Genomic DNA, 11,779 nt, shown 5'->3' on the forward strand with positions numbered 1-11,779 from the left:
ATAGGTATATCTCACTGGTCATCACCAAAGCCAACTCCTCATTTGGCCGCCTTTCCTTCCAGTTATCTGCTGCCAATGACTGGAACAAATTGCAAAAATCACTGAAGCTGGAGACTCATATCTCCCTCACTAACTTTAAGCACCAGCTGTCAGAGCAGCTTACCGATCACTGCACCTGTACACAGCCCATCTGTAAACAGCCCACCAAACTACCTAATCCCCATATTGTTATTTATTTTTTTGCTCCTTTGCACCCCAGTATCTCTACTTACACATTCATCTTCTGCACATCTGTCACTCCAGTGTTTAATTTATAAATGGTCATTTCTTCGCCACTACGGCCTATTTATTGCCTTACCTCCCTAATCTTCTACATTTGCACACACTGAATATAGATTTTTCGATTGTGTTATTGACTGTATATTTGTTTATCGCATGTGTAACTCTGTGTTGTTGTTTTTGTCACACTGCTATGCTTTATCTTGGCCATGGCGTAGTTGTAAATGAGAACTTGTTCTCGACTGGCCTACCTGGTTAAATAAAGGTGATCTGGCCGACCTGGTTAAATAAAGGTGATCTGGCCTACCTGGTTAAATAAAGGTGATTTTTTTTATCTATTAAAAGGTGAGAGAATAATATATCTAGACATTTGAAGCCCTCGTATACAGTATCACACAGAGTCCATGTTCAGTTCAGTCAATGTTTAACCAGGTTACTCTGTGCTTGGCAAACACTTCTGTAACCAAACCGCACTCACACATTCCTTTCCTCTGAGACATTGCACACACAACCTACTCAAACAAATCACCTCTGGTGGGAATGGGATGAAAGGTAGATAACTCAGGGACCAAGTTTTGACACACCTTACAACTACCAGTACATTATGGTCACCCTTAAAACTACCAGTACATTATGGTCACCCTTTAAACACCTTTAAACTACCAGTATATTATGGTCACCCTTAAAACTACCAGTATATTATGGTCACCCTTAAAACTACCAGTACATTATGGTCACCCTTTAAACTACCAGTATATTATGGTCACCCTTAAACTACCAGTACATTATGGTCACCCTTTAAACTACCAGTACATTATGGTCACCCTTTAAACTACCAGTATATTATGGTCACCCTTTAAACTACCAGTACATTATGGTCACCCTTTAAACACCTTTAAACTACCAGTATATTATGGTCACCCTTTAAACTACCAGTATATTATGGTCACCCTTTAAACACCTTTAAACTACCAGTACATTATGGTCACCCTTTAAACACCTTTAAACTACCAGTATATTATGGTCACCTTTAAACTACCAGTACATTATGGTCACCTTTAAACTACCAGTATATTATGGTCACCCTTTAAACTACCAGTACATTATGGTCACCTTTAAACTACCAGTACATTATGGTCACCTTTAAACTACCAGTATATTATGGTCACCCTTTAAACACCTTTAAACTACCAGTATATTATGGTCACCCTTAAAACTACCAGTACATTATGGTCACCCTTTAAACTACCAGTATATTATGGTCACCCTTTAAACTACCAGTACATTATGGTCACCTTTAAACTACCAGTACATTATGGTCACCTTTAAACTACCAGTACATTATGGTCACCTTTAAACTACCAGTATATTATGGTCACCTTTAAACTACCAGTACATTATGGTCACCTTTAAACTACCAGTATATTATGGTCACCTTTAAACTACCAGTACATTATGGTCACCTTTAAACTACCAGTATATTATGGTCACCCTTAAACACCTTCAACATGTTCCCAAGAGCTGCAAGATGACCTGGCTAAATGACTATTGCCCTGTAGCACTCACATGTATAATTATTATAATTACTTCAAGTGCTTTGAGAAGATGGTCATGACACACATCAACACCATCATCCCAGACACCCTGGACCCACTCCAAATCACATATCCTGCCCCAAGAAATCCACAGATGACGCAATATCAATTGCACTTCACACTGCCCTCTCCCCATCCCATACTGAAGGTACTGTATAGGCCTAGATATTAATGGCCCTCTCCCATCTGGACAAGAAGGTGAAAAACTATGTGAGAATGCTGTACGTGGACTATAGCTCAGTGTTCAATACCATAGTCCTCTCCGAGCTCATCACCAAGCTAGGGACCCAGGGATTGAACCCCTCCCTCTGAAACTGGATCCTGGACTTCTTGACGGGCCAGCCACAGGTGCTGAGGGTAGGCAACAACAGGGGACCCCTCAGGGGTGGACGTGCTTAGTCTTCTCTTGTACTGCCTGTTCACCCACGACTGTGTGGCCAAGCACGACTTCAACACTATTATCAATATTTGGCATAGTCCCTTGGATCCTCATAAAGTTTTACAGCTGCACCATCAAGAGCTATTAGACTGGCTGCATCACTGCTTGGTAGAGCAAATTCACCGCCCTTGAACACAAAGTGCTACAGAGGGTAGACAGTCCAGTACATCACTGGGGCCCAGCTCCCTGCCATCCAGGGCCTCTATACCAGAGGGTGGTGAGGACAGCCCAGTACATCACTGGGGCCCAGCTCCCTGCCATCCAGGGCCTCTATACCAGAGGGTGGTGAGGACAGCCCAGTACATCACTGGGGCCCAGCTCCCTGCCATCCAGGACCTCTATACCAGAGGGTGGTGTGGACAGCCCAGTACATCACTGGGGCCGAGCTCCCTGCCATCCAGGACCTCTATACCAGGTGGTGGTGAGGACAGCCCAGTACATCACTGGGGCCCAGCTCCCTGCCATCCAGGACCTCTATACCAGAGGGTGGTGTGGACAGCCCAGTACATCACTGGGGCCCAGCTCCTGCCATCTAGAACCTCTATATCAGAGGGTGGTGAGGACAGTCCAGTACATCACTGGGGCCCAGCTCCCTGCCATCCAGGACCTCTATACCAGAGGGTGGTGAGGACAGCCCAGTACATCACTGGGGCCCAGCTCCCTGCCATCCAGGACCTCTATACCAGGTGGTGGTGAGGACAGCCCAGTACATCACTGGGGCCCAGCTCCCTGCCATCCAGGACCTCTATACCAGGTGGTGGTGAGGACAGCCCAGTACATCACTGGGGCCCAGCTCCCTGCCATCCAGGACCTCTATACAGGACCTACATCACTGGGGCCCAGCTCCTGCCATCCAGAACCAGAGGGTGGTGAGGACAGTCCAGCATCACTGGGGCCCAGCTCCCTGCCATCCAGGACCTCACCAGAGGGTGGTGTGGACAACCCAGTACATCACTGGGGCCCAGCTCCTGCCATCCAGAACCTCTATATCAGAGGGTGGTGAGGACAGCCCAGTACATCACTGGGGCCCAGCTCCCTGCCATCCAGGACCTCTATACCAGAGGGTGGTGAGGACAGCCCAGTACATCACTGGGGCCCAGCTCCCTGCCATCCAGAACCTCTATATCAGAGGGTGGTGAGGACAGTCCAGTACATCACTGGGGCCCAGCTCCCTTCCGTCCAGGACCTTTATACCAGAGGGTGGTGTGGAAAGCCCAGTACATCACTGAGGCTGAGCTCCCTGCCATCCAGGACCTCTATATCAGAGGGTGGTGAGGACAGCCCAGTACATCACTGGGGCCCAGCTCCCTGCCATCCAGGACCTCTATACCAGAGGGTGGTGAGGACAGCCCAGTACATCACTGGGGCCCAGCTCCCTGCCATCCAGGACCTCTATACCAGAGGGTGGTGTGGACAGCCCAGTACATCACTGGGGCCCAGCTCCCTGCCATCCAGAACCTCTATACCAGAGGGTGGTGTGGACAGCCCAGTACTTCACTGGGTCCGAGCTCCCTGCCATCCAGGACCTTTATATCAGGCCCGAAAAATTGCCACAGTCTCCAGCCACCCAAGTCATAGACTGTTCGCTCTGCTACTGTCTGGCAAACGGTACTGGAGCATTGACTCTCAGACAGGCACAGACACAGCTTCTACCCCCCATTAAATTGTTTCCCCCCCCTCACCAATCTACATACAATAATTATGACAAAGCAAAAACACTTATTAATACTTATTAACTCAAGACATTTTTTTGCTTTTAATGTTTTATACATTTTTAATTACACTTTGACACGATGGGATGCGTAGGTCAGTGACATAAAATCTCAACGTAACACAACAAAATGTAGAAGAAGTCAAAGGGGTGTGAATATATTACTGTAGGTACTGAAGGTACTGTATAGGCCTAGATATAGTAGATCTATAGGTGGGTATAAACCACTTCCCTAGCCGGCCGTTCTGCGCACACTAAAATCTCAACATTTCCAATTCGTGGTACAAAGAGTGTTTTAATAATTGGAAAGACTGTAGTGGGAGAATTAGTGAAGGCGACTTGCAGGCGCTTAGTGATGACTCAATCACCATTTACGACATTGTTTGGGTGGCTGACCGTCTGTGGACTATCACGAGGTTCAAACACACCTCATCTCTCGAGGAAGAGACGTCCCTACGGAAGTCCTGGGGGTCACTGACGCCAGGAGAGGTGTGAAGACTAAGGAAATGTTATGTGCATTTCCATTGGGATTTCACTTTAAAACTATTTAAGAGATTCAACTAAATTGTTTTTTTAAAGGTTTTTTTTGAGCTTTATTTAACCAGGTAGGCTAGTTGAGAACAAGTTCTCATTTACAACGGCGACCTGGCCAAGATAAAGCAAAGCAGTGGGACACAAACAACAACACAGAGTTACACATAAACAAACGTACAGTCAATAACACAATAGAAAAGAAAGATCTATGTACAGTGTGTGCTAATGTAGAAGAGTAGGGAGGTAAGGCAATAAATAGGCCATAGAGGAGAAATAATTACAACTTAGCATTAATACTGGAGTGATAGATGTGCAGATGATGATGTGCAAATAGAGATACTGGGGTGCAAAAGAGCAAGAGGGTAAGTAATAATATGGGGATGAGGTAGTTGGGTGTGCTATTTACAGATGGGCTGTGTACAGGTACAGTAATTGGTCAATTAATGTTGCCGTGTGAATGAAATTGTCATGTTTTATAAAGAGCTAGGAATTTGTATGTTATATTGTACTGTAAGTACAATGGATTTATTGTTACAGGGAAACTGTTATTTTGTTCATTGGACAGCGGATAGGTCAAAGAGGAGCGACACAGTGGGGCGCTCCTATCATTTAAATTGAGTTGATTAGATAAGAGTCTGGCTGTGTTTCCCTGTCTATTGTTTTTTTCTAGCAAAGTCCTAAGACATGTTAATTCAGGTCGGGGGTGAGTTTCTGCTTGAATTTGGTTAAAAGCACAGTGAGTTTGGTTAAAAGGACAGTGAGTTTGGTTAAAAGGACAGTGAGTTTGGTTAAAAGGACAGTGAGTTTGGTTAAAAGCACAGTGAGTTTGGTTAAAAGGACAGTGAGTTTGGTTAAAAGGACAGTGAGTTTGGTTAAAAGGACAGTGAGTTTGGTTAAAAGGACAGTGAGTTTGGTTAAAAGGACAGTGAGTTTGGTTAAAAGGACAGTGAACTTGGATAAAAGGACAGTGAATTTGTTCATTCTCTGCTTCCTCCTATGTCACACAGTCTTAAGGCATCAGCTTCAGTTCAGCTGGCGGGCTAGGCTCCCTAAAAAAGACCGCTTGAAAAATAAGAAAAATCAAGGTGTGAAATATTATGAACTTAATATACTGTGTAATAACGTGACCTAAAAAAAGGAGTTTCTCAGTGAGCCAGCCATTCCCCAGCCAATCGGACGGAAGAGTCGCCGACAAAGGAGTTCGCTTTTGCTGCAGTCTTTGCTGTAAAATAGAATGTGTTGTGCAGTGCTTTGATCTCCCACAAGCCACTTCTTCTGATATTCACCCCAGCCCTAACCCACAAGCCACTTCTTCTGATATTCACCCCAGCCCTAACCCACAAGCCATTTCTTCTGATATTCACCCCAGCGCTAACCCACAAGCCATTTCTTCTGATATTCACCCCAGCCCTAACCCACAAGCCACATATTCTGATATTCACCCCAGCCCTAACCCACAAGCCATTTCTTCTGATATCCACCCCAGCCCCAACCATAACCCACAAGCCACTTCTTCTGATATTCACCCCAGCCCTAACCCACAAGCCATTTCTTCTCATATTCACCCCAGCGCTAACCCACAAGCCATTTCTTCTGATATTCACCCCAGCCCTAACCCACAAGCCACTTCTTCTGATATTCACCCCAGCCCTAACCCACAAGCCACTTCTTCTGATATTCACCCCAGCCCTAACCCACATGCCACTTCTTCTGATATTCACCCCAGCCCTAACCCACAAGCCATTTCTTCTGATATTCACCCCAGCCCTAACCCACAAGCCACATATTCTGATATTCACCCCAGCCCTAACCCACAAGCCATTTCTTCTGATATCCACCCCAGCCCCAACCATAACCCACAAGCCACTTCTTCTGATATTCACCCCAGCCCTAACCCACAAGCCATTTCTTCTGATATTCACCCCAGCCCTAACCCACAAGCCATTTCTTCTGATATTCACCCCAGCCCTAACCCACAAGCCACGTATTCTGATATTCACCCCAGCCCTAACCCACAAGCCATTTCTTCTGATATCCACCCCAGCCCCAACCATAACCCACAAGCCACTTCTTCTGATATCCTCCCCAACCATAATCCACAAGCCACTTCTTGTGATATCCACCCCAGCCCTAACCCACAAGCCACTTCTTCTATCCTCCCCAACCATAACCCACAAGCCACTTCTTCTGATATCCTCCCCAGCCCCAGCCCTAACCCACAAGCCATTTCTTCTGATATTCACTCCAGCCCTAACCCACAAGCCATTTATTCTGAAATCCACTCCAGCCCTAACCCATAAGTCCTGTGTCAACGAAGCCCTAACCCGGAAGCTTGTAATAAATCCCGCTATGCCCTCAGACGAACCATCAAACAAGCAAAGCGTCAATACAGGATTAAGATTTAAACCTACTACACCGGCTCTGACACTCGTCGGATGTGGCAGGGCTTGAAAACTATTACGGACTAAAAAAGGAAACCCAGCAGCGAACTGCCTAGTGATGCGAGCCTACCAGATGAGCTAAATGCCTTTTATGGTCGCTTTGAGGCAAGCAACACTGAAGCATGCATGAGAGCACCAGCTGTTCTGGACGACTGTGTGATAAAGCTCTCGGTAGCCGATGTGAGCAAGACCTTTAAACAGGTCAATAGTCACAAAGCGGTGGAGCTAGATGGATTACCAAGACCTGTACTCAAAGCATGTGCGGACCAACTGGCAAGTGTCTTCACTGACATTTTCAACCTCTCCCTGACCGAGTCTGTAATACCTACATGTTTCAAGCAGACCACCATAGTCCCTGTGCCGATGGAAGTGAAGGTAACCTGCCTAAATTATTACCGCCCCGTAGCACTCAAGTCAATAGCCATGAAGTGCATTGAAAGGCTGGTCATGGCTCACACCAACAGCATCCTCCCGGATACCCTAGACCCTCTCCAATTCGCATACCATCCCAACAGATCCACAGATGACGTAATCCAAATCACACTCCCACATGGACAAAAGGAACACCTATGTGAGAATGCTGTTCATTGACTACAGCTCAGCGTTTAACACCATAGTGCCCTCAAAGCTCATCACTAAAATAAGGACCCTGGGACTAAACACCTCCCTCTGAAACTGGATCCTGGATTTCCTGGCGGGCTGCCCCCAGGTGGTGAGGGTAGGCAACAACACATCTGCTATGCTGATCCTCGACGCGGGGGCCCCTCAGGGGTGTGTGCTTAGCACCCTCCTATACTCCATGTTCACCCACGACTGCGTGGCCAGGCACGACTCCAACACCATCATTAAGTTTGTTGACGACATAACAGTGGTAGGCCTGATCACCGACAACGATGAGACAGCCTATAGGGAGGAGGTCAGAGAACTGGCAGTGAGGTGCCAGGACAACAACCTCTCCCTCAATGTGAGCAAGACAAAGGAGCTGATTATTGACTACAGGAAAAGGCAGGTCGAAGAGGCCCCTATTAACATCAATGGGCTGTAGTGGAGCGGGTCGAGAGTTTCAAGTTCCTTGGTGTCCACATCACCAACGAACTATCATGGTCCAAACACACCAAGACAGTTGTGAAGAGGGCCCGACAACACCTTTTCCCCCTTAGGAGAATGAAAAGACTTGGCATGGGTCCCCAGATCCTCAAAATGTTCTACAGTTGCACCATCGAGAGCATTCTGACCGGTTGCCTCACAGCTTGGTAAGGCAACTGCTCGGCCTCCGATCGCAAGGCGCTACAGATGGTAGTGCGTATGGCCCAGTATATCACTGGGGCCAGGCTTCCGGCCATCCAGGACCTATAAACTAGGCAGTGTCAGAGGAAAGCCCAAAAAATTGTCAGAGACTCCAGTCACCCATGTCACAGACGGCTCTCTCTGCTACCACATGCCAAGTGGTACAGGAGCACCGATTCTAGGACCAAAAGCCTCCTTAACAGCTTCTACCCCCATGTCATAAGACTGCTGAACAATTAACCAAATGGCCACCAGATGACTTACATTGACCCTCCCCATTTGTTTTTTAACACTGCTGCTACTCTGTTTATTATCTATGCATAGTCACTTCACCCCTACCTACATGTACAAATTACCTCTAACCTGTACCCCCGCACATTGACTCGGTACCAGTACCCCCTCTATATAGCCTTGTTATTGTTATTTTATTGTGTTACTTTTCATAATTTTTTACTTTAGTTTATTTGTTAAATATTTTTCTTAACTGTTTCTTGAACTGCACTGTTGGTTAAGGGCTTGTAAAGTCAGCATTTCACGGTAAGGGTAAGATTCCTGGTTTTCACCCAGGCAGCCCGGGTTCGACTCCCGGTATGGGAACGACTGTTTGGATCGAATCCCCGAGCTGACAATGTCAAAATATGTTGTTCGGCCCCTGAACCCACTCTACTCACTGTTGCCCGGTAGGCCGTAATAGTAAATAAGAATTTGTTCTTACTGTTCTTAACTGACTTGCCTAGTTAAATAAAGGTAAAATAAATCAATTTAAAAAGGTCTACACATGTTGTATTCGGCGCCTGTGACAAATAAATCCACTTCTTCTGATATCCCCTCCAACCCATAAAACAACTTAATGGTCTTTATTATACTATGTATTACAGTAAAGCACAGTAGAGTACAGTAGAGTACAGTAGAATACAGTACAAGCCAATTATCGTATATTGTACTGTAGTCTACTGCACTGAACTCCACTGAACTCTACTGTACTGTAATCTACTGCACTCTTCTCCACTGTACTCTTCTGTACTCTACTGCACTGTAATCTACTGTACTCTACTGCACTGTAATCTACTGTACTCTACTGCACTGTACTCTACTGTACTCTACTGCACTGTAATCTACTGTACTCCACTGTAATCTTCTGTACTCTACTGCACTGTAATCCACTGTACTCTACTGCACTGTAATATACTGTATCCCACTGTACTCTACTGCACTGTAATATACTGTACTCCACTGTACTCCACTGTACTCTACTGCACTGTACTCTACTGCACTGTACTCCACTGTACTCCACTGTACTCTACTGCACTGTACTCTACTGCACTGTAATCTACTGTACTCCACTGTAATCTTCTGTACTCTACTGCACTGTAATCCACTGTACTCTACTGCACTGTAATATACTGTATCCCACTGTACTCTACTGCACTGTAATATACTGTACTCCACTGTACTCCACTGTACTCTACTGCACTGTAATATACTGTACTCCACTGCACTGCACTCTACTGCACTGTAATATACTGTACTCCACTGCACTGTACTCTAATGCACTGTACTCTACTGCACTGTAATATACTGTACTCCACTGTAATCTACTGTAATCTACTCTACTGTGCTGCGCTGTGATGTCCAAACATGTGCCCAATGACATTCATATCCATAATTATGCATATCTGTGTAGAACAGATCAGGGACCCATTATTTAAATCCAATACCGGAATTCCATTAATGGGTGTAAATCCACTTCACCGTACTTCAATAACCGAAAGAGATGTTCTCTATATGGTGAACAGTAGTCTGTCTACCTGTAATAATGGACCGTAAAATTGCTCTCTCAGACCGGGCTTTACCAGAACCCAGCCCCGTAGCTATGCAAGTTGCAAAGGTGTCCATCACAGGCGCCCGAGAGCAACCAATGAGCCCGACCGGGACGTCCAATCCTTCTCGACGCAAGACAATAAACTTACGAGGCTACTTCATTTGGACGTGTACATAAAACAACATACCATTACGAACAGATTAGTAAATGACTAGCTGTTAATTAAGACTGTCTATGCAAGGTGTTGGTATACGCAGGGGATTGAGGATAACATTGTAGCCTATAGGGTCTGATGCACGCAACTCCCATGTTTCTAGTAGTCTGTGACATTACCAAGAGGTAACTTCATTCGGTGTCCTGACAACGCACCACGGCCGTTATAATGGTAGCCTATCGCATTGCCTTGGGGAGCGCTAGTTGTGTGTGTGTGTGTGTGTGTATGTGACTTCGCCTCCAAGGGCCACATTAAAATGTCCCTCTTTATTGTATAGTGTATACAAGGCTATTCTACTCCGAACTGAAGTGGTAACGTCCACTTCAACCACATATTTAGAAATTACCCCGTTTCCCCCAGCCACATCAATATTTTACCCCCCCCCTCACCCAACGAATAAAGATCAATTGCAAAATTGGAAAAACGATATCAAAATCTACAATTTACAGTGTAGAAAACGTGCAAAATGTAAAACAGCTTTCTGTCCAATTTAAACGAGTGGATCAGAATGAAGAACTTGAGAAATTGAAACTAATATTCTGTTATTCAATTTGAACAAGCGTATTAGATCATTAGACTGATCAGTGTTAACACGGACACCTACTGAAAGGCCAAAATGACCGAAAAGAAAACGAGCAAACAGTTACGAAAGTTGAAACATTGTTAGCCTTTACATCAAAGATCAAACTTTCGATGTAGCAAAATAACGCTATGCGTTGGATGACCAGGGTATAAACACATACACATAAGACCCTTTAAAGTGCCATTTAAAAACATTTAACATGAAATTATAAACATGTAACATGCCTATTTGTTAGTGCGTATCGTTCTTACCTGAGAACATCAGTCATCTGTATCCAACCGTTGCGCTCTCCTGCCGTGGTTCGACTAGAATGAACACATTCCTCTGTCCCGCTACGGCTGTTCCACAGGGAGAGGTAAGAGACAATAGAAAAGCCTATAGCAAATATAGGGATGAGCGGGGATGTTCTCTTGATAAATGCCAAGCATTCAAAATGTAACGAATACTTTTGGGTGTCAGAGAAAATGTATGCAGTAAAAAGTACATTATTGACTTTAAGAATATAGTGAAGCAGAAGTAGTCAAAAATGTAGATAAAGTACATATATTCCCCCCCCCGAAAAAAGTGTTTTTTACTTTAAGTAGTTTACACCTCTGGTGTCAGTCCCATTGATGAGATTAAACGATGTTGTGTTTCAAAGAAGCGAGAGTAGCCCAAAGGCTGGCAGATGGGGATATTGAGTCGTTTCCATTTTACCGTCCAAACACATTGTATGCAGCCTGCAATATTCTCATATCCTCCCGTGGACCGGCTTTACCTAAAACATTCTCCATCTTCAGGCTGCAAAGGCGTTGATTTCCTCCTTAATTAGATTTATTGTCGAGAAGGGGGGGGGGGGGACTGGAGAAATATGTGTACCTCTTTATGAAACACA

At 45.2% G+C, this 11,779-nt stretch overlaps 1 protein-coding gene across 2 annotated transcripts in view; it reads right to left on the reverse strand.

Moving 5' to 3' along the window:
- LOC112259476 (MOB kinase activator 3B-like) overlaps positions 1-11,440 on the reverse strand; it is a 54,510-nt gene extending 43,070 nt beyond the window's left edge. Inside the window, exon 1 of one of the 2 annotated variants that reach the window (XM_042326399.1) lies at positions 11,157-11,440. In XM_042326399.1, the coding sequence (XP_042182333.1) occupies positions 11,157-11,173 (17 nt within the window). In that variant the 5' untranslated portion in view covers positions 11,174-11,440. The remainder of the gene's footprint in view (positions 1-11,156) is intronic. The other variant, XM_042326400.1, reaches the window with a different exon arrangement.
- Positions 11,441-11,779: the final 339 nt, after the last annotated feature.

The sequence above is a fragment of the Oncorhynchus tshawytscha genome, linkage group LG09, assembly GCF_018296145.1.
Source record: "Oncorhynchus tshawytscha isolate Ot180627B linkage group LG09, Otsh_v2.0, whole genome shotgun sequence".
Taxonomy (NCBI): domain Eukaryota; kingdom Metazoa; phylum Chordata; class Actinopteri; order Salmoniformes; family Salmonidae; genus Oncorhynchus; species Oncorhynchus tshawytscha.